The sequence below is a fragment of the Trichomonas vaginalis genome, chromosome VI (genome assembly GCF_026262505.1).
Source record: "Trichomonas vaginalis G3 chromosome VI, whole genome shotgun sequence".
Taxonomy (NCBI): domain Eukaryota; phylum Parabasalia; order Trichomonadida; family Trichomonadidae; genus Trichomonas; species Trichomonas vaginalis.
Genome location: NC_067208.1, coordinates 2,294,616 through 2,318,044, shown reverse-complemented (window position 1 = coordinate 2,318,044; position 23,429 = coordinate 2,294,616). Strand labels below are relative to the sequence as shown.

At 29.7% G+C, this 23,429-nt stretch overlaps 9 protein-coding genes across 9 annotated transcripts, besides 5 other annotated features; 3 read left to right on the top strand and 6 right to left on the bottom strand.

The window, feature by feature from the left end:
* Nucleotides 1-1,801: 1,801 nt before the first annotated feature.
* Nucleotides 1,802-2,167, bottom strand: TVAGG3_0792280 (leucine-rich repeats (6 copies)-containing protein; the record flags this gene model as incomplete). The annotated part of the gene is made up of 1 exon (XM_001298564.1): nt 1,802-2,167. One exon carries the CDS (start codon nt 2,165-2,167, stop codon nt 1,802-1,804), a length of 366 nt encoding a protein of 121 aa, XP_001298565.1.
* A 1,215-nt stretch (nt 2,168-3,382) lies between these two features.
* Nucleotides 3,383-4,312, top strand: TVAGG3_0792270 (oxidoreductase protein; the record flags this gene model as incomplete). Its single annotated transcript, XM_001298563.1, has 1 exon — nt 3,383-4,312. One exon carries the CDS (start codon nt 3,383-3,385, stop codon nt 4,310-4,312), a length of 930 nt encoding a protein of 309 aa, XP_001298564.1.
* A 293-nt stretch (nt 4,313-4,605) lies between these two features.
* Nucleotides 4,606-6,555, bottom strand: TVAGG3_0792260 (glycoprotein 38 family; the record flags this gene model as incomplete). The annotated part of the gene is made up of 1 exon (XM_001298562.1): nt 4,606-6,555. One exon carries the CDS (start codon nt 6,553-6,555, stop codon nt 4,606-4,608), a length of 1,950 nt encoding a protein of 649 aa, XP_001298563.1.
* A 781-nt stretch (nt 6,556-7,336) lies between these two features.
* On the bottom strand, nt 7,337-7,861 carry TVAGG3_0792250 (regulation of response to stimulus; the record flags this gene model as incomplete). Its single annotated transcript, XM_001298561.1, has 1 exon — nt 7,337-7,861. The coding sequence occupies one exon, from the start codon at nt 7,859-7,861 to the stop codon at nt 7,337-7,339; it is 525 nt and encodes a 174-aa protein (XP_001298562.1).
* Nucleotides 7,862-8,008: 147 nt separating this feature from the next.
* Nucleotides 8,009-12,955: a mobile genetic element.
* Nucleotides 8,010-13,341: a mobile genetic element.
* Nucleotides 12,904-13,116: a mobile genetic element.
* A 2,376-nt stretch (nt 13,342-15,717) lies between the features above and the next one.
* TVAGG3_0792210 (oxidoreductase protein) lies at nt 15,718-16,662 on the top strand (the record flags this gene model as incomplete). The annotated part of the gene is made up of 1 exon (XM_001297024.1): nt 15,718-16,647. One exon carries the CDS (start codon nt 15,718-15,720, stop codon nt 16,645-16,647), a length of 930 nt encoding a protein of 309 aa, XP_001297025.1.
* Nucleotides 16,663-16,921: 259 nt separating this feature from the next.
* Nucleotides 16,922-20,202: a mobile genetic element.
* On the bottom strand, nt 17,795-17,998 carry TVAGG3_0792200 (MULE transposase domain-containing protein; the record flags this gene model as incomplete). Its single annotated transcript, XM_051246955.1, has 1 exon — nt 17,795-17,998. A coding segment is annotated over one exon (204 nt), but the record flags the coding sequence as incomplete, so codon positions are not given.
* Nucleotides 18,043-18,282, bottom strand: TVAGG3_0792190 (uncharacterized protein; the record flags this gene model as incomplete). Its single annotated transcript, XM_051246954.1, has 1 exon — nt 18,043-18,282. The coding sequence occupies one exon, from the start codon at nt 18,280-18,282 to the stop codon at nt 18,043-18,045; it is 240 nt and encodes a 79-aa protein (XP_051082429.1).
* On the bottom strand, nt 18,686-19,242 carry TVAGG3_0792180 (MULE transposase domain-containing protein; the record flags this gene model as incomplete). Its single annotated transcript, XM_001300012.2, has 1 exon — nt 18,686-19,242. A coding segment is annotated over one exon (557 nt), but the record flags the coding sequence as incomplete, so codon positions are not given.
* A 381-nt stretch (nt 20,203-20,583) lies between the features above and the next one.
* TVAGG3_0792160 (glycosyltransferase family) lies at nt 20,584-21,540 on the top strand (the record flags this gene model as incomplete). The annotated part of the gene is made up of 1 exon (XM_001300011.1): nt 20,584-21,540. The coding sequence occupies one exon, from the start codon at nt 20,584-20,586 to the stop codon at nt 21,538-21,540; it is 957 nt and encodes a 318-aa protein (XP_001300012.1).
* Nucleotides 21,541-22,627: 1,087 nt separating this feature from the next.
* Nucleotides 22,628-23,429: part of a mobile genetic element that runs on past the window's edge.

Below are 23,429 nucleotides of genomic sequence, written 5' to 3'. Positions count from 1 at the left end.
AAATGTGAATTCACAAATTCACTGAATTTTCACCGTTTTTTGAATTTTGCTACAGCACTAATATTAAATAATACTAAAATCTTCTGTCTTTGTAAAAGAATAAATTCTGACAAAAAGTGCTCGTTTAAATTTAATGATCATCTGTATGACTAAGTGGTAAAAAGTGTTTATGACCAAAAAAGGGTTACATGCTTAGTCTATTTTTCTGACAGGATACTCTAGATTTACATGATCTCTATTTCATATCTCCGTTTTTAGATTCTTCGACAGATTTTATGATAGAAAACCAAGATTAACAAATTTCCGGCATGTTAATGAAGAAATCTGCAGCTACCCTCAATATTATTTCAATAATCAGTATCGTTTCTCTTACAATTTATTTTTTTCTCAATAATTTAACAAGAAATAACAATACACACTTGGTTTTACGTATAAAAGCTAAGTGTCGAACTTAATCAACTTTACTTACTTAGCAAATGAATATTTTTGTGGTTGCGAGTTCTGAATGCTGAAGTTTTAGATTTCTCTATAAATGATATCATTGCACTTACAATGTTGTTCCAGCCTATCGCATAAATCATAGAAAATCCAAAAAAAAAAATAATATAAAGAAAATTCATGTCATGAAGTTCAAAAAATACCGTGTAACATTAAAATTTGTTATGCATAATACATTTTAGCTATTATTGATTTTTTTTAATTTTCGAGAAATTGAATGGTGAGTCCGATAGAGAAATTTTTAAAAATCCTAGTGCCTCATAGAAGTAATTTCCCTCGTCTCCCATACTTCCAAATGTATGCATATGACATAAACTTTTATGCATTACACAAGTGGCCAATAATATCTATAGAGTAAAAAATTAGAAATTTAATTTTTTTATATGATAGTTATATTTCAGATTTGCGAGCGTAACTTTTTTCTCCATGGCATACTTGTTTTAAGAGCAAATGATCAAAATCGTCCTTCAATTATTGAAGGAGCTGATATCTTTTGAAAATTGAATTGAAAGGGTATTCAATTTTCAAATTTCTTCTCAATTTTGGAAACATATCAACTCTATGAATTAACAATTATGTGCCTTCACAGTTTATCAGTCATATAAGGTGCTTATAAAGAAAAAAGTTACGCTCGCAAAATATGTTTTTATATAGATTTCACATAAAATAATTATGTAATTTCTAAAAAGAATATTTTTGTTCTTGAATATTAAAGTGTATTGTAGTTTAAAAAGTTTTAAATATGTTGCTAAAATTTCAGGTTTATAGCTCATGTCTAGCATGACTTCTTCGTATGCGCAAAAAATCTGACACGTAAGGGTATCCTTAATAGAAATATTTTTAAGGCCGGATGCCCCTGAAAAGGCATTAGTATGTATATTAACTAAACTTGCTGGTATATAAATCGTTTCTAATTTTGGATTCAAATTAAATATTGAGCTTCTTATAATAGAACATTTATCAGGAAATGTGAATTCTTTGATTTTTGTTGCATAAAAGGCGTTGTCTTGAATCTCTATTAAATTAGATTCATTTTCAAATTCTACGGTTTCTAAATTTATACAAGAATAAAATGCTTGAGACTCAATTTTTGAAATATTTTTTGTTAGAAAGATATATCTCAGGCCAACGCTAAATGTAAAATTGTTGAGAATTGTTATTGGAGAACCTTTTTCAAAATAAATATTTCCAATTCCACTTGAATCATGAAATGCTCCTGCAATAATTTTTGTTATTGATTTTGATATAATATAAATGAGTGTCAAAATTTTTAAACATTATGAGAACATATGAGTGTGGAATTTCATTTTGACAATAGATGCCATTGTGTTAAACAATATTGAAATGCCCCTTCGCCAATAGTAGTTGTTTCTGATGGAAACTTAAAATTTTTTGCATTCTTTTTAGGAGGAAAGCGAATGATACATGTTTTTCCTTTATTGTATAATACACCAAACTCATCAACTTCTAAGTTTTGACTCCCTTCAGCTAATGTTATTGTTTCTAAAACATAACAATTTCTTGTATCTTGACCGGTACTTGATTGCAAGGATGATGGTAGGTTTAATTTTTTAAGACTAGCAAAGCTATTAAAGACACCGGTTGTGAAGCTAGTAATTCCTTCACCAACAAATATTTCAGTAACTGTTTGATAGTCACAATTAGCCATAATATCAGACCTGGTGAGCTGCCCAGACCCAGATATATAAACTGAGGTTTGCTTAACAACAAATTCAACTCCCAGGACAGACACAAATAAAAATAAAAACATTAAAATTTGATAGATTATTTTATACTTTAATAAACTTTAAAATAATGTTTGCATGGATATTAAATGTGATAATATTTCTATGGATCAGAAAGATTATAACATATTCAATTTAATTTGACACACTCTCAAAATTTGAACTATATAAATTCATAATCAACCATATTAACACCAACAATGAATCATGTAAAAATGAAAAAGTTTCGAAAATAAAAGCTAATCAGAGTTTTTTCATACTTAAATTTAATGTGAAAATATTAACTTTTAAAGATGTTGGACTTAATTATGTTAGAAAATTAGTTATCTATGAAATTCAAAATCATTTATAAAAGGAAAACAAGGGACATTGTAATAATCATGCATCAAAGGGGTAACATAACTAAGATAAGAATAAATTTCAAATATATTGTTGAAATTTACTAAGATTTTTTTTACGGAATATTATATTTTCAAAACATGGAATTATGTATGAGATTAGAATAATAATTTTCCCAATTTTATTTGTATATTAATCAATATTTTTTGATAATTTCCAAATTTGTTTTTAAAGAAGATTAATTGCAAAAATATGAACATTTTCTTTTAGTGGTTGTAATATTTCTTTAATTTTATTTAGTTTATAAATTGCACGAAATCAATTAATTTTTTCGAAAAGACAAAAAAAATAGCTAATATTCATAAGCATTGGCGATATATTAAAGAAAAATCGATCTTCTTTGAACAAAGGTATTTTATTGATTAACAAGCAATGATTATATGTGAATATCATGTTATGTTACTAAATTAATAAGCTAGTTCTTATAAACATTTCAGTCTATGGCTTGTCGTGAAATTATATAATCTTATTACAGAAATAGTTACATTAGGATATGACAATTATAGTGATCCTTAGTTGAATTCATCAGTTAGAGAATTGTTCATGTGAATTCACATCAAAATTATCAGAAATTAAGCTTAATCTCGATAAATGGTTTATACTATAGGTAACTACGATGAAAGAATATCCGAAAAGAAGATCAACTTTTTGATATGGTACCAAGAAAAATTGAAAGGAGGTATGAATTCATGACCGATCATTTCTTTCTCAAAATAATTCACATCATTTATAAATAATATATGGAAATCCCACAGCTCGGATATGGAACTTTTTTGGCGACAGATTCCGAAAAACTAAAAGCTGCCCTTCATTATGCAATTGAAGAATGTGGAGTCAGAAATCTGGATTGTGCATGGGGATACAACAATCAAGAAATCATTGGGGAGGCATTGAAAGAGATCTTTTCTAAGGGAAAAATTAAGCGTGAAGATATTTTCATTACTTCCAAGCTTTGGTGCACACATCATCGACCAGATCTAGTTGAATATGAACTCAAAGAAACATTAAAACAGTTCCAACTCGATTATATAGACCTTTGGTTGATGCATTTTCCTATTGCCAACGAATCTAGAACTGATCGCGATTATTTTCCAAAAGATGCCAGTGGAAAATTCATTCATGAGCAAATAGATATGCTTGACACATATAAGGCAATGGAAGAATGCATGAAGAAAGGCATGACACGTCATATTGGTGTCTCCAACTTCTCAATTGAACAACTTGAGCGTGTTTGGTTCAATTGTGAGATCAAACCATACGCAAACCAGGTTGAATGTCATGTTTACAAACAACATCATCCATTAATCCAATATTGTGAAAGTCATAACATCTTCTTGATGGCACATACAACAATTGGACATCCACCACTTAAGGGATATCGTGGATGCATGTTGATTGAAGATCCAGATGTTGTCAGTATTGCAAAGGAAGTTGGTAAAACACCAGCACAAGTTTGTATCAAATATCTCATCCAAATGAGTCCAAAAGTTGTTGCAATTCCTATGTCTATGAATCCAGCCAACATCAAACTCAACTACGACATGAATTTCACACTGAATGAGTCACAAATGAACAAGCTCAAGTCTCTTGATAAGTTCTATTCATTCCTTTATTTTCCAGATGTCTTTGGTGTTGATGTTCTTGGTTTAGGATTTAATGTTTGGGGATAAAAAAAATAATCTAGACTTAATTTCAATTTTGAGTTATAAAAATGCTCGTATTAAATATGCTTATCCAAGTTTATTCCAAGTAAGTTATTAAAATCGAATAACTCCCGAAATTCATAAATTAGAATTAATATAATTTCATAAGCCACCGTCCAATTGAATTTTTTCCAGTGAAATTCACTTGATTTTAAACCAATCAGATGGGCGTAAGCTTCTGAGACCTCAACCATGGTAATTTAAAAAAAATTAAATGTTTGAAAATAAAACTAGGTTTACATTGTTTAAAATTTATATTTTTAAAGCATTTCTTTTGTTTCTACATTGTTGGTGTTCATATTTTCAGGTTCTTTATTATCCTGTTCATTCTTAGATTTGCTCTTAGAAGAGCTACTGCTCTCAGACATCTCTTCTTTCTTCTCTTCATGCTTCTCTTCTGGTTTATTTTCAGGTTTCTTTTCGGACTTTTCTTCCATCTCTTTTTCAGATTTCTCGTTACTACTTGAAGATTTGTTTCTTAGTACCAAGAACAAAACCAAAACTACAATAATAGCAATAACTATAAGAATAGCAATGACTATTCCAGCGATAGCTCCTCCACTTAATCCGCCAACGACATGTTTACTTGCTTTAGTTTGTTTTGAGTATTCTTCTACTTGTGTCAAATTACTTCCTCCTCCTGTTGCAGGAATTGTGTACCAAATATCATCTTCAAAGAAGCTTTCTTCTTCATCAGCCGAGCTCTTCTTTTCTTTGATTTTAGTTGCCTTGACTCTGAACATTCCTGCTGCATGATCATTTATTCTTGAAAGTTTTCGTTCATAAGCATCAGATATAACCTGCAAATGCTTTCTTAACAATGTATCTTCATATGCATCTGTTTCATTATAAATGAGACCAATGACTAATCTATGATCAGTTTCAATGGTAATGTTCAAATTGTTTTTACTAAAGATTGTTAATGCGATCTTTGTTGTGTTATACCTGGAATTGTTGAAGTTGAATTCACCTGTGAATGGCCCTTTAGTTGTGAAAATTGACTTCATTTGGTAGGCATGATCTGTATCATTTACGGATGGAACAGTTGGAACAGCTTGTACTTTGCAGATTTTATTTTTATCAGCGCAGAAAACTTTGTGGATTACAGGTTTTGTATCACCTTGGTATTGTGTGATAACAAATGGGTTCTTGAATTGTTCATATGAAGATTTGGTGTCTTTTTTGAACTTTGAGTTAACGATGAAATCATCTTTGGAAGCGAATACGAAGTCTCCATACAAGCATGCGTATGAATTGCGGCCAATTTCAAGGATTTTTGATGGTTGAAATCGTTTTTGTTCTGGTTGATTTGATCTTGGACAGCCACTTGTGTCAAATTCTTTTCCAGCTGGTTTTGGATAATCTGTACCAAATACTACAGCAGTTTTCGTGTATTCCTCTACTTGTTTCTTTGTTTTTGCACCTGCACCTGGTGGAAGTACATAAAATACATCTTCTCCAAATAAATTATTAGAAATACTACCAGATGAAGAAGTTGAAGACAATGTAATGTCAAACATGTCATCAAATGAATATTCTGCATTTTTATCTTCATTAGTGTTAACTGTATACGCAACTCCACCAACAATTTGATCTTGAACCGAAGAACCATAATAACCTGTTCCGCTATGAGATAGAAGAGTAGGAGATTCTGACTTTGTTTTCAGCATTTTAAGTGTCCTTTGTTTTATTCCGAAACTTGTTATAGATAAAAACCTTTTGAATCCTGGACCATCTTCATCTTCATTTAGAATCATATGGAATTTCTCTGATAATGTATCTCTTGTTGTAAATACAGAAATGAGCTCTGCATCTCCACCTTTTGTTGATTCTGGAAGTGCAACAATTTGTCCACTAATAGAAAAACCTGACTGTGACTGAATTACTGACACAGGTACACCTTTATTCGATTTATCACCTTGAATAGAGAAGGGATTGTTATATACGACTTGAGATGAGTAATCAAAGGAACCTGTTTTGGAATTATATGTGGCAAACTTTACAGTTACTTTAATATCTTCATCTGCTTCAATCAAGAATGGACCACTTATGCATATTATTGTTTTTAAAGTAAAGGTATATACTTCTGGGAGTCTGTAATCATAGTTTTGAGTGTATGGTCTGTAAGTATTGCTATAGTCACATTGTAACAGATCAGCAGCTGGATTGGGATATCTTATACATATTAAAGAAGATATGAGGGCAAGCATTGAAGTAAATTTCTAAAATTTTAATATTTCGGTTGGAATTCAATTCAATTTCAAAACTAATATCTGAATAATTACACGAAGGAATCAAATATCAAATTTGCTTTCATGATGTTTTTATTGAATATGTAAAAAAAGTAAAAAGTCATGAAAATATCGAAATAAACTTAAGAAAATAAACATGAAAATGTTATTCTAAAAATTCCTGAAATTAATTCAATTTTGTAAACATTTGAATAACAATCATCTGAAATCTATATTTTGAAATCTAATTACTTATTAAAATGCAGATTGAAAATATCAAATTACGTTTAGTTCAATTTTCAGAATATATAATGTGATATTTTTTAAAATGGAAATTATATTTGCCTATAGGTAGGATGTAATATTTTTTACATCTTAAGTTTTCAATGTTTTTATCAATCGAGAACTTTACAAATTGATAACTCCAAACAAGTCGGAAAAAGATAAATTAACCATTCAATATATATATTATTTTGAATGGAATTCGTATGTTTGAAAACAATAATGCTTTGAAAACTAACGAAAAGTCAGAAATCCCAAGACCAATTCTTTTTCAAAGTTTGATGTTTATTTACTAACCCTAGAATAACCTTACGTATACATGGTGTCAAAGGAAGTTTTTATCATGTTTCGAATAAAATCAATAATAAATAGCACATTTTAAAGATAAGAATATTAGAACAAATGACTAATAGAGTAGTAGAATAAATAATCTCTGCTCGATTTAAAAGAGAAAATAAAAAAAATCAAAAATTACACTTTACATGATAATAATAGGAAATAGATATGAAAGATGGAGATCTTTGTTGTAGTGGATCATCCTGCATGTGTATGATGAACAGTTACGAATGCATGTAATAGGAAGACCACTTGAAATAAGTGTAGAAATGAATGTTTTAGTACGGTTTTGGATTGAAAGACCACAGTGAAGACGACAACACCCAATGAATGCATCAGATCCAATAGATTCGATGCAGGATGGGATGTTGATCATGCGAAAGTTAATGCAGTATGCAAATGCACTCTTACCAATAGAACGAACTAAGTTGTCTGGAATAAGGATGCTGTCGAGATTTTTGCAACCAATGAATGAACTCTGGCCGATGGATCGAAGTTTGTCTGGAAGAGAAAGGAAACTGTATGGAGATGCGGGTGGGAAAACATACAACTCACTTCGATCGAATGAATACAATGCACCGTTCTCGACTATCATGAATTCTGACTTGAAGTATGGAATAGTTGAAAAACGTTCACATCCACTGAAAACACCAAACTCGATGTTCATAAGATGAGAATTATTGCTAATGACAACTCTTTCAAGGTTTATACAATCTTTGAAACATTCAATGGATAATTTTTTAACATTGATTGGAATATCAATAGAACGAATTGATGTCCCACTAAAACATTGTGAATTGAGAACTTCGATATTAGGCAAAATCGCAACCGAATTTTTAAATCTAGATTTTGATGATAAATTGTGATTTTTAGCTTAAATCGCGATTTTTTAAAAATCGCGAACAGAATTTTTTCGCGATTTATTAATAAATCGCGATTTGAACGATAAATTTCGATTTTTTTAAAAAATCGCGATTCGGGAAAAAATTGCGACTTTTTGAAAAATCGCGAACTTTCAAAAAAATCACGTCCTTAATTTTGGTCTTTTTCGGAGTGATAAGTCGTCCTTTAAGTAATATTTTTTTTTCTCGAATTGCTAATTGAAAAATTAAATTCGAGAAAAGAGATTACAATAGTATTGTATGGACTATAATCCTACTACTATAACACTTTTTTTGTGAAAATCACACTTTTTTAAAAAAAGGTATCAAATTGAAAAAAATTATTCTTATATTTACTTATACTGTAGGGCACATTCATTGGTTATGAAAATCACATAGTATGAATACTCAATCCCAAATATCTTAAAAAAATATTCTAAAATATTAGACTCGATTTTAGCAATTGTATTCTAATCATAATATAATGCCCGAGTATATTATATAAATAGAACAAATATTAGTAAATTCAATTTTTTTTTTCAGATCGCAAATTATCTAATACAAATATTCATAAAAATCACATACAGTATATTTGCATTCAATGTCAAATATAATAGCTATCTAATACTTTCGAAAAATTGAGCTTTTGAATATTTTATAAAATTTCTGGTCCAAAAATTGTGCTTTCACAATATTTTGATGATATCTATAATAATTAGACTACAAATATAAATTGTATAATAAAAAATCAAAATTTGCTTTTGATATCTCAAATCTCGATATGAGATATTCAATGTCAAATCAAAGTATTCATAATTAACAAATTTGTATCGTGAATGCTTTCGTTTTGCTTAATACACAATTATGCATGACAAGTGTGTGTGGCTACACAATTCTTTCCGTCCGAAGCGGAGAATTGTGAAGTTTACACCGCATTTCACGGATAATATAATGGAAAAAGATTTTCATGGAATACTATTTTTATTAATAGCTTAATAAATGAGCGAGTCTGATAGATATATGTTACGCAAGATATATCCATAGAGAAGTGTTTAAGTATAAAACAATGCGTTATACGTTATATGTAGGATATAGATGGTTTTTCTCCATTGAGAATTTTGTCATGTGAAAAATCTCTTTTTTAGCTATGATAAAAATACTTTTTATATACTATTATATCTCAGTTGATATTGATTCAACATTCTTATTTCACATGATAATATAATAGTATATGTAGCGAGGTATTATATTCTCTTGTGATTTCGATCTATTAATGCTCACACAAAAAATTCGCTACATCAAAATTTCCTCGGAAAATTTCACTTTTGCTGCTTTGATTCAACTTTGATGTCCAATGAATACTCAATAAAACTCGAAACTCTGATCATGGAGATCTATCATCACATATATAATTATATTGCTTAAATATGTGTATAAATTGTATTTTGGATTTTTCGGATTAAAAAAGGTTAAAAGTGTCATATTGATATAATTCACATTTTTGATTTCGTTACTTAGAAATGAGAATTGGTCAATAATTTATTATCCATTTGTAATTATAAAGTGTTTTAATGTATTGTGAGTTCATTTAATTAGGTTTAACTATAATATAAAAATAAATAATCACAATAATAAGTATTTAATTAAAAATGAGTATATTCAGAGATAATGCAGGTTCTTTTAGTTATTATTTAGGAGGTTTTATTTAGTTAACAACAAATTAAAATAAATATATTAAGGAATGCGTATCAACAATTTTAACATTAATGGAGGTAGATCAACAATATTAATAATGGGAGTGGGTCAATAATTCAAATACTGGAAATGGCTTAACAATGTTTATTATGGATATGGTTCAACAATGTTTATTATGGAGCTGGATCAACAATGCAATTAATGGAGGTAAATTAACAACGTCAATAATAGTAGTGGATAAGCAACTCAAATACTGGAAATGAATCAACAATGTTAGTGATGGAAGTGGATCAACAATGTAATTATTGGAAGTGTATCAATGTTAGTAATGATTGTCAAAATTCGTTTGAAATGTATTAACAAATAAGATGTCAAACCGCAAACCGTTGTCACATTTCAAACAAATTTTGACAATCATTACTAATATTGCTTTTATTACAATTATTTCAATAATATCCAATAATATCTTTCAGGTGAACAAAAATAAAATATCCAATCAACTCATATCATGTCAAACCGCAAACCACTGTCACTTTTCAATCATTTTTGACATTAGCAAATATTAAAAAAATATTTTTATTATTTAATATTTTTTTATGTTGAATAAAAATTATATTAATATAAAAGATATTTTTTTACTCAATATAAGTTGGCGCTATCACTCTCTGAAGCTGAATCTGTGTAATTATATGCATCTGTTGTTTCATCCATGCTGTCTAAGTCAAGGAAATCCCATTTTTCTGCGCCTTTACGAAGTGGCCTCCTGTACAAGAGTTTGTTTGTCAAGCCAGCGCACATGCCAAATGTTTTGTGATAAAAAGTGAGATCATTATCAACATGTAAGGGCCACTTTCCTCCAATTACTCTCCAATATTGTTTGAGTCTGGAGAAGTAATTTTCCACAATTATTCTGCTGCTTGACAATTTTTTATTGAATGTCTTCTGCTCAGCAGTTAATTCGCTATTTTTTCTGCGCTTGTATGGAATTAATGCCCATGGAATAATTTGATGAATTCCTTGATAGCCAGAGTCTGCCAAAAGGACTGGTATTTGATCGATTTCTGCTTTCATCTTATCTGCTTCTGCTTTTAATTTGCTTATCAATGTGTTGGATTTCCTAAACAAATGAAAATCATGTCTCTTTCCTCTGATTGGTTTGGAATAATGTAAAAGAAATCCTTTTGGGCTTACAAAGCACTGAGTTTTGATGCAGCATATTTTATGTTTGCCTGAATAATATTTTTCTTGATTGGCACTTCTGGGTATCTCTTGAACTGTGGCATCAAGTGCTCCCAACATATAAGGATATTCTTTTGATTTTTCGCGATCATCCCATTTAATAAATGATCGCCATTTCACATATTCTCGGCCGATTTTAGAACCAATTGCATCGATCACATCAATGATAATTTGCCTTGTGTGTGTCTTTTTGATACCGAATTTATCGGCCAATTCTTCGAATCCAGGAGCGTGTTTAAGCCATGTTAATGTAATTAATAAACGTGCTTCCATTGAAACCCTAGTATTCTTATAATGATGTAATTCAATTGAAGGGATGAAAAGTCTTATAAGATCTCGAAAATCTTTGCACGTAAGATTTGTTAATTTAATTAATGTATTATTATCGTCATTGTGTAAAATTTCTTCTATTCTTATTTTAAGTGGTTCTTTTTGTTTTTTTGGAGGATCTGGAATTATTGGAGCGTCAGCAAAAGTGGCGATGTAATCGATTTCCCTTTGAGCAAAAAATGCTATTGGATCATCTGTATCTTGAAGTGGTTCAGGATTTGGTACGGGCGTGGTATTTTGATGTGGTGGATCAATTTGTACGGGCGTGGTATTTTGATGTGGTGAAATACTCTGTGCAGGCGCAGTATTCTGATGTGATGAATGACTTTGTACAGGCGTAGTACTTGGAGCTTGGGTCCTCTGTGATGCTGATTGAGCAGCTCTTTGGCTTGAGGACGAATGACCTTTTTTCTTATTCATAAATGAAGTCAAATGCTCTTTCTTGAAAATTTGAATTATTTTACAATTTTTCTAAAGATATATAAAATTTCAATAGGCATACAATATTTCAATAGACATATATGATTTCAATAGACCTATAAGAATTCAATTAACATATATTATTTCAGTAAGGTGGAGATTTGTTCAACTCATGTTCAATATTATAAAATATATATCATTGTGAATATAACACCTATAAAATATAAAATTATCAGATGATTTTAAATTAAATTGTAAGCAAATAGTTCGATATTCTAGAATGAAATGGCTGCCGATGACTTCTTGATAATGATTTCGCCTGTGATAAATCGATAAAACGCCATCGAAGCCATCGATATGCACTAGTTCTGGATGTAAAGTGGAAAATTATAGTATAACTTATATTGCTGATGACTCGTAAATGGACAAAATATATTTTATTCGAATGGATGTTAGTTTTTATGATATTTCTATTATACTATATATGTCAAATCATTGTATAATATATATATAAGATAAATAGCCCGAATTTTTTTTTATAAAAAAGTGTTTTTTCAAATTTAATAATAAATATTTTATTCTGCTTATAAATCATATTGTCTTGTAATATTTGATAAAATTATCACTGAATTCTTAATTAGTTTTTTTAAAATATCAATTTTGATTTATTGGACTTGAAAATATTTTATTTATATTATAAATCATATTATCATTTAGTGTTTATCAAAATTATGGTTCTTCGTTTTGTAGCTATATTTTGAATGACAATAGAAAAAAAAATACTAGAAACTAAATATGTATTTAATTTTATAAGTAAAAATTCACATAATGATAATATATTTGTGAAGTTTATTTGAAGAAACGATTTTTATTAATTCAATTTTCATTATAGCATTATTTAGGTGAAGTGCTCTCAAATTGTGAGCCAGACAAATGTTTAATGGCTGCAATAAAGGAACATAGCTCAGGTGCGTTTGCATTGAATATTTATCGTTTTGATTTCACAAAACATCGTTGCGTTTAATCAAAAATTTGATTAACTTAATAAATTTAAAGATTAAGCGATCTCATTTTAACACAATCGGTAAATTCAATACGTCTATGAAACAAAGCCATAATTTCTCGTAGTATAAAATATTTGATAAAATTTTATCGCTTACAGAGGTGGAATTAAAGGGTGAGAGATATATAGATAGACTATATATCTCTCACCCTTTAATTCCCTATACAAAGTTCGAAAACTTGGGTGCAATCAGATCTGATTGCACCCAAGTTTTCGAACTTCATGTAAAGAATTGCTTGCTATGATGTACTGATCATGAATCAGTACATCATAGCAAGCAATTCTTCATCTTAAATATATTTTTCTTAATCAATACATAACTTGTTCGCAATTTGGTTTTAGACGCTATATTTTAATCTAATTTCGATTTTTTATAAAATCGCGTACTTCTAATAAAACGCGATTTCAAAAACAATCGCGATTTTTTTCTGTTCGCAATTTTTCAGAAGTTCGCGATTTTATAAAAAATCGAAATTTTTCTTTGCGATCGAGATTTAAAAATTCGGTTGCGATTTTGCCTAATAGATGGAATGATAAATGTTTCAAGATTAATACAGTTCTTGAAACAGTTGATAGGGATATTGTCAATGGGTGAAATATTGTTTTCGAATGTAAAATTATAAAGACCACTGTTCATGAAACAACTGATACCATAAATAATAACATTGTTGCTAAGATAAAACTCGCGCAGTGACTTGCAGTTCATGAAACAATAGTCACCATATGAAACTGAAATACTATTAGAAATATTGAATTCAACGAGTTCGATACAATCTTCGAATGCATTGTTACCAATATTTAATTGAGGTGTTGAAAGGAATGATCTCATAGACTGAGATGATGATGATGATAAAATCGAAACTGATTCAATTTTTGTATTCTTGAATGCATCGTATCCAATACTAGTCAATGCACTAGAAAACGAAATTGATCCAGACAATGATGTATTGAAAAAGCAATCAAATCCAATTTCTATAACATTAGAAAACAAATTGAATTCCTCGAGTTTTGTGCATCCATAAAAAGCCTCTTCATAAATATACTTGATGTTACAGTTGGTTTGACAACGAATTGCAACAATGTTCTTTTTCAAATAAAAAGCGCGACGTTTAATTTTTTCAATTGTTCCTGGAATATTAATAATTTTTTCATCTGATCCTAGATACTGTGAAATATATGTTTCAGCATTATCCATCAATAACATTTGTTCATTTAATTTGATCTGTGAATTCTCACCAAAATGATATCTCATATCAGGTGGACATCTAGAGAAGACGCCTCCACCTATTGTTTCAAGCTTTTCATTAAGATATACATCCATTAATGAGGTGCAACCACTGAATGCATTATCACCAATAGTTGTTACATTCTCGGGGATTCTAATTTCGGTCAATCCAGAATTTGAAAAACAGTTTGCGGCAATTGTCTTTAGTTTTGATGGTAATGTAACTGCTTTCAATCCTCCGCAAGATGTAAAGCAGTAACTTCCCATATATGTTATGGAATCTGGAAGATTTATTTCTGTTAAGTATCCATTATATCCAAAAGCCATTTGGTCAATAAATGTTATAGTTTCGGGTAATACAATCGTCCGAACTCTGCTTGAGATAAAGGCACTGTAGTCGATTCTGGTAACAAAATTTGGAACTTCAAATGTTGATCCTACAAGGCTTGCACAGTATACTAATGTTCTGTTATTGTTAGTATAAACGGTATATCCATCTGATTTAAAATTTTGATTATCCAGATGGACTGTAATCGTTTTTATTCGAGTGCATTTGTAAAAACATACACTTTTGATGGAATTTACTTTTGGTGGTATTTCAAGTGATGAAATAATACAAGATGAAAATATTCTAGTACTGATCGCTGTGAGTTTTGAATTCTCTCCAAAAGTGATTTCTGATACTTTGCTGCATCCGGCAAAACAGTCAGATCCAATAGTACTAACAGAACTTGGAATAAACAATGATACAAGAGAAGTAAGTCCGTTGAATGAAAATGAATCAATTTCATCTAAATTATTTGGAAATATAAGAGATGTAACAGATTCGCAGCTATAAAATGCATAACTACCAATATATGTAAGAAGTATGCATGGGCTGAGGTCAATAGTTTGTAAATTAATGCATTTATAAAAGGCGTAATTTTGAATTCTTTTGAGTTGAGGATTTGGTTGAAATGAAAAGCTTTGTAATGTTGATGCAACTTGGATACATGCATATAATTCTTTACTTGCCCCAAATATTGTTTCGCATTTTGAGGTGATAAGTAAATTAGGTGCGTTAAGTACAGTTTTGAGTGTTTTACCATCATCTGTGTATGAATCTTGACTTTGGCTTGCCATTTATTCCAATGCTACTAAATTATCATAAAAATTTGAATATAAAAAATTGAAATGTATTCAAATGTTTAAATCTGAAAAATCCAACATTAAAATTGTAAATTAAACACATGGCAATATGAGTATTTTGTTCAGGTAGTAAATTGTGTAAAGATTTGAATTTGTTGTTAAAAAAAATAGTCAAAAGCAGACAGACATATCACATTGGCATTTTTATTCGACTTATTAAGATTTTCTTCAAAAACTACAAAATCAAATGCTCTATCGAATGAATATTCGGTTTAAATTGACTATTATGACCCATAACCTCTCACTATAGACTTACTATTAATTAGCTTGGTCATTACCACCAAAAATAAGGTTTTTTTATGATATTCATGTGTGAATTCGCATCAAAAAATCTTGACATTTTCAAATTTTCTTAAGAGAATACGCCATTGCATGACGATGAATACTTGTTAAAAATCATTCAAATTAAAATTGATAGAGCATATGAATTCATATCCGATTATTTCGCTCTCAAAAAAATTAACTTCATTTTTGCAAAAAGCATGGAGATTCCACAACTCGGTTTTGGAACATTCTTAGCCAAAGATCCTGCTAAGCTAAAGGCTGCCCTTCATTACGTAATTGAAGAATGCGGCATTAGAAGTTTAGATTGTGCATGGGCATATTATAATCAAGATGTTGTTGGAGAGACATTGAAAGAGATCTTTGCTGCTGGAAAGATCAAGCGTGAAGATCTTTTCATCACATCCAAACTTTGGTGCACTCATCATAGACCAGATCTTGTTGAATTTGACCTTAAACAGATTTTGGAGCAACTTCAACTTGATTATATTGATCTATGGTTAATGCATTTTCCTATTGCTCTTGAATCCAGAACAGATAATGAGTTCATTCCAAAAGATGCCAATGGAAAAGTCATTCATGAGCAGATAGATATGCTTGACACATATAAGGCAATGGAAGAATGCATGAAGAAAGGCATGACACGTCATATTGGTGTCTCCAACTTCTCAATTGAACAACTTGAGCGTGTTTGGTTCAATTGTGAGATCAAACCATACGCAAACCAGGTTGAATGTCATGTTTACAAACAACATCATCCATTAATCCAATATTGTGAAAGTCATAACATCTTCTTGATGGCACATACAACAATTGGACATCCACCACTTAAGGGATATCGTGGATGCATGTTGATTGAAGATCCAGATGTTGTCAGTGTTGCAAAGGAAGTTGGTAAAACACCAGCACAAGTTTGTATCAAATATCTCATCCAAATGAGTCCAAAAGTTGTTGCAATTCCTATGTCCATGAATCCAACCAACATCAAACTCAACTACGACATGAATTTCACACTGAATGAGTCACAAATGAACAAACTCAAGTCCCTTGATAAGTTCTATACATTCAAGTACCACCCATATATCTTCGGTGTTGATGTCCTTGGTTTAGGATTTAATGTTTGGGGATAAAACATTAAATTTCATCACAAATAAAAATAATTTTAATCTATTATAAAAAAAAATATAGATATAAATGGTTAAAAGTTTTGTAACATAAAGTAGTTAATCAATATTAATAGAGAGTTTCTATAAGGTGATTGAATTGAAATCTGACAATAATATCAACTATTTTGGATTATTTGATGTGTTTCCCTCAATCTATCAATCCATTAGCATTAAAAATCAATTGATATCCATTCAATTGTCTTCATATCAAATCATCTTATTGAGGAAATTTTTATGAGGGGGCACAAACTTGCCCAGTGAGGTGAAGTGAAAAGTGACAGGTTTACATGTCAGAAATGTAAAGTGTCAGATTTGAAACAAAGAATGGATTAATTTATTATTATATGATAGAGAGATTTGGTAAGTTACTATCAAATTTGTAAGTAAGGGAAAAAAAAGTAAGAAAGAAAAAAATTTTTAAAAAATAAAAAGCCACTCGCTTCGCTCGCGCTTGACAAAAAGAACAAATTCGAAAAATAATTGTATGAAATTACGAAACTAAGCCACTCGCTTCGCTCGCGGCTTAAGAAAAGAACAGATTCGAAAAAAGATTGTATGAAATTACGAAACTAAGCCACTCGCTTCGCTCGCGGCTTAAGAAAAGAACAGATTTGAAAAAAGATTGTATGAAATTACGAAACTAAGCCACTCGCTTCGCTCGCGGCTTAAGTAAACATCATATTTCAGATTATCGATACTAAATTTTTTTTATTTTATTACATTTTTTTTAAAGCTTCTTAACTTAAATCATGGAATGTCTCAAAGACAAAAGTAGCATACAGCATGTAAAGCTAAAGAAAGATAATCATAATTAATACCTTAATTTTTAATATTACGCATTTTTAGGTGCAAAATTTAAAAACATTCTAATACAATAGAGCAGTTTCCAAAAGTAGCATACAGCATGCAAAGCTAAAGAAAGATAATCATAATTAATACCTTTAAAGTTTAAAATCTTGATTTTTTTTAAAATCAAATATTTATAACTTTGATACATACAGCTTAAACCTTATACTTGTTTTCTCTTGTGAGAAAGCAATCTTACAAAGCTAACAATCCTAAAAAATAAAGAATTAAAATTTAATAATTTAATCTAAAATTAAAATCAAAATTAAATAAAATGAGTTCTTTGTAATAATACTTTCAAGGTAGGATATATTTTAGTGGGATCTATTGAGTCATCACTAACAGCATTGAGCAATCTATTGAGCATTGAAATACTCTCGATTTTTCTTTGTCTTTTTACATCAATTTCTGCGTTAGTTGCTTTTTCCATGATCCTAATGACACGGTCATCTGCTGGATTTTGATCAATTTTGAGTTTGATAACGAAAGATGGTATCACTTTTGTATAAATTTCTATAATAACATCATCAATTCTGAGATTTTTTCGATCAGGAAAATAGTCATGTTTGAGTGTTCTAAAATGAGCTTCGGCAATATTGTTAGTTGCGTCGCCTTCACGCCTGTCACGAGCAATCCATCTTGATATGTTGTAACGCCATTGTCTGTTAAAGTATTGAGATGCTGTTGGATCTGTGTCGAGCAACTCCAGAACTTGATCATAGGCAGCATTTGCTTCTTCCTCATGTTCTGCATCTAATTTGAAGACTAATCCTTCATCAAATTATAGAATTGTTCAAATTTTTCTTGAGAAGAAAACTTATTTGATTTGCGAAGAATTGCACGAAGAACATGTACTCCGCACCAAAGTATTTGAGCTTGTGGAATGCTTTCTTCTATTGCTTGAGCTATCTGTGGAGCACAGTCCATGCTAATGTATTCTGGCTCAATTGTTACCCATCTGAGATAGGCGCACACGCAAACTTGAATGTTTTGATAAGTGTCTGGTTGACAAAAGAAATATAAAAAAGGGAAAATGTGAAAATCTTTGATTTTGCCAGTAAATGCATACAATGGAATGTTTGATCGCAACAATTTATAGGTGCTGTCTATATGAAATGTCTTGATACTATGCGCATAAGCTTTGCCTTCAAAAGGCGCGTAATAGAAACACATATTATTGTCTGAGACTTCAAATGCAATGAGATCATCTGGAGATTCTTCTTGTACTGTCTGAACAAAGATTTGCAATGACACAACATCGTCAGGAGAATATCTAGTTTGAAGAGCATGTATTCTCTCTGCAAATCGTTTGATTGCACGTGGTTTTTGAGCGTACATCTCTGGAATGGACGGACCTGTAAGAGGAATTTCAAGATCTTTGAATGCATTTAGCTGTGCTATCGCTCTTTGATTGTCATCTGTTTGGAAGTAATGTTCTAAATATTTGCGATAAAAGACAGACGAATATTGACTTTTGTCATTTGGGGCGGAATGATCATGTTCTTCAACTATTTTGATGAGTTTGTATTTATTTTGATCCAAGATTGCAACATTAAAATGTGCAGGACATTTTGGATATTTGCAGTGGAATGAAATCTGAGATCTTTCTTTCCTGACACGTTCACCATATCCATACTGTGCTTGTATTTCTTGTTTAACTCCAAATTTACAAAGATCCATAACAGTAAAGATAGTTTCTTCTTCTAATTCCATTTGAAATTGAAATGAAAATTAAAAATTCAGAAATTTGAATAGATTTGGTCTGTAATTAAATGAGAATAGCAGTTTGTTCGTCATTGTTTGAGGCAAGAGTATTATAGGAATATTATATGATGGATTTGAGTTGCATATAAAGAGTGCAAAAGGATAAAGAGAGAAATTTTGTTAGATTAAATTATTAAATTTTAATTCTTTATTTTTTAGGATTGTTAGCTTTGTAAGATTGCTTTCTCACAAGAGAAAACAAGTATAAGGTTTAAGCTGTATGTATCAAAGTTATAAATATTTGATTTTAAAAAAAATCAAGATTTTAAACTTTAAAGGTATTAATTATGATTATCTTTCTTTAGCTTTGCATGCTGTATGCTACTTTTGGAAACTGCTCTATTGTATTAGAATGTTTTTAAATTTTGCACCTAAAAATGCGTAATATTAAAAATTAAGGTATTAATTATGATTATCTTTCTTTAGCTTTGCATGCTGTATGCTACTTTTGGAAACTGCTCTATTGTATTAGAATGTTTTTAAATTTTGCACCTAAAAATGCGTAATATTAAAAATTAAGGTATTAATTATGATTATCTTTCTTTAGCTTTGCATGCTGTATGCTACTTTTGGAAACTGCTCTATTGTATTAGAATGTTTTTAAATTTTGCACCTAAAAATGCGTAATATTAAAAATTAAGGTATTAATTATGATTATCTTTCTTTAGCTTTGCATGCTGTATGCTACTTTTGGAAACTGCTCTATTGTATTAGAATGTTTTTAAATTTTGCACCTAAAAATGCGTAATATTAAAAATTAAGGTATTAATTATGATTATCTTTCTTTAGCTTTACATGCTGTATGCTACTTTTGTCTTTGAGACATTCCATGATTTAAGTTAAGAAGCTTTAAAAAAAATGCAAAAAAAATTGAATACTTTACTGGCTGGGCAAATTTGTCGCCGCCCCAATTTTTATTTATAGAAAAGGAGTATGATATTTATACTCTAAGTAACTGTTATTAATGTTGAATCATTATTCATTATTCAATTTAAATTTTTGTTGATTTCGAATTTTGGAGCAGCCAAAAAACTTCACATGACGAAATTCCGGACAAATTATTGTCAAATGATTGCTTTGGTACTTATCTTTCTTAGAATTATAACTCAATACAGGCAAAACATCAATTTTTTTATATATTTAGATTCAGATTCAAAACTTCATACAGTTGTAACCGAGAAAATACAATTAAATCATCTATTACCTGATGATATACAACTCATTTCGACTACAAAAAATTTTCATCCAATAATTAATCGAAATTTACTAGAAGTACAACCGATTCATAAGATGTTCGATTATCCAGATTGTTTTAAACCATCCAAATATTACATTTACACATTCAGAAACATGTATACAAATGGTTTTGGCGCAATGCACAATGGAAGTCATTGGATAGCAACGCCGAAAACTGTTGAAGGTCGAATGGACTACTGGTTTGAATATGCTAAGTATGATGATGGCCCTGTAGTTGCTTATTTAAACTACGCTTTAGATGTTGGATTTTGTTTTTTAAATTTCTACGGAGATTTTGTTCATCATGCATTTTCATACATATATTTGATACCAGAAACCATCCGAAAAGAAGTTACTATAGTTTGCGCGCAATCTCCGTCAAAATCAACTTTGAATTTTATATGTAACATTTTTGAGATGCCAAATCCGATTTTTACCAACAAAAATATAGTTTATGTCCATAATTTACTATATATGGTTGGACCACATTCATGGCAGACGCATTATGGAGAGATTATGCAAAAATTAACAGAATTTCTTCGTGAAAAGATGAAATTGGATCGGATTCCTATTACTAGATATGCTTTCATCAATAGAGAATTGGGTAAATCCAGAAGAATTAAGAATTTAGAAGAAATTTGTAATGAAGCCAAAAAAATCTGTCCTTCTTTTGAATATATAGATCTAAATATATATAAATCTAAAATAAATGTTGAAACAACTGCTAAACTGTGGGCTTCGCTTAAATTTGTCGTTCATCACGGCGGTTCCGGATTTTCGAATTGTATTTTTGTCAAAAAAGGTGTTCTTAAAGCTGTTATCATTCATTGTGTCTGGTATGATTATCCGGCCATTAATTTCTTGATTACTTGTGAAGCAAAAGTAATTAGTCTTCAATTTGACCATATTGAGCAATGGTCAACTGATCCTGCTGTAATAGATCCGAGTAGAGTCTTGGGTGCTGTTAAATCTCTGTATAACAGCAAGAATCGAATTCGATATAATATTTGATTGATTTTGTTTGTTTTTGTTTAATAAATCGTTTGTTTTTTATGTTAAATAATGTATTGAACTATCAATGTCCTGGATTCAGCTTGATGCCCTCGAATTTCAATTTGTAATAAGCTGCTTGATGTGATTACTAATTAATGTTATCAATAATTTGTTTGTCATGTCTGCAATACGACCTAATGGTTTGTCATTACATGAGTTTACCATTTATTTTTCCTTTATATGATTCATTCTTAACCAAATTAACTTAGTGATTTAATTTACACCTTGATGTGATTTATAAGCTGTTTGTTATTTGTGTTATCTAACATAATAATATGTTGGTGCCTAAAAAGCTTGAAATTGCGGTATTTTCTACTTTTTTGACTTGTCAGAATGATATAGCAAATCACTAGGTTATATAGCAGAAATAACAATATAATTATGAATCCATATAATTTATACCTATAAATGATCCATTCTTTCCAAAATTTAAAAGTAGTAGTATATAGCGGGTTGTGTGACTTTTTTTGTAACCGATGAATTCATTCAATATTGAACGATTTTGTATCATTTTTTGTAACCGATGAATTCATTCAATATTGAACGATTTTGTATCATTTTTTGTAACCGATGAATTCATTCAATATTGAACGATTTTGTATCATTTTTTGTAACCGATGAATTCATTCAATATTGAACGATTTTGTATCATTTTTTGTAACCGATGAATTCATTCAATATTGAACGATTTTGTATCATTTTAAAAAGAAGCTATATATAGATGATGTCAGATATTCCGCGATTAATTAAACATTGATTAAATCATGAATGGAATCAATGGAGTCATAATCAAAGACCTCATAAACGAGAAAAAGAAATTAAAAACTATATATTTTTTAATTCGTAAGAAATGAGTGTCACAACTAACAATGTTAAAAATTTAGGATTCACAAATGAGGAAATAAAGGATATATTAGAGGTTTGTAAAAAATTCGCGGAGTTTTTAAATGAATTTGATTATGATGGAAAAATGAATAAAGATGATGTTATAAATTTCTTATATCCCACATCTAAAAAAGAAAAACCTAAAGAACCTGTTGTTTTCCCTGAATATTATGAAGAACGAATTAAAGATGATGAATATGATGAAATTGAAATTGAAAGACTGGAAAAAATAAGAGATGAAATAAATGAAAAAATTAAGGAATTAAGAGAAGTTGAAAATGAAGTAGAGGGTTTAATGAATATCCCAGCTTCAGAATCAAAAGTTCAGAAATCTCATGAAGAAAGATATAAAAATTATGTCTCAGAATCAACACAAAATTTATTAGATGGTGAAATAGACGAAACACTTTCAGAAGAAGGAACTAAATTTATTCGTAAACATAAGTTACAATTTATTGATAATGAAGAATACCCTTGTATATTACTTTCACCACCTTTAGATTCCGAAAAATTCAAAAAAGCTCTTGTAAATGTGACATATGCAACTAATACGATTAAGAAAGAAGATCATGATATTTACACAAATTATTATTTAAATAAATGCACAGGTGTTGATAAAGTTTTTGATTTATTAGATAAAATATCAAAAGAAACCATTGGAACCTATAAAATTTTGTGTGATTGTGGTTTCATTATTGAAGATACCAATAATGTTTCATATGAAAGAACAGCACCGAAGGAAGACGAAGTTGAAAGGTCTATACCATTCGTTATTAAGAATATAAAAGATATGAAAACGTATAAGCATTATATTTATTCATTTATTTCAGAAAAAATGGAAGCAACCCATAAAACATCTTCTCATCATTTTATAGCTATTCATACATTCCTTTTCAAAGTTGTGAAATTAAATAAGACAGGAATTAGATTTAATGTATCAGGGTACGCATTCTTGAGTAAAT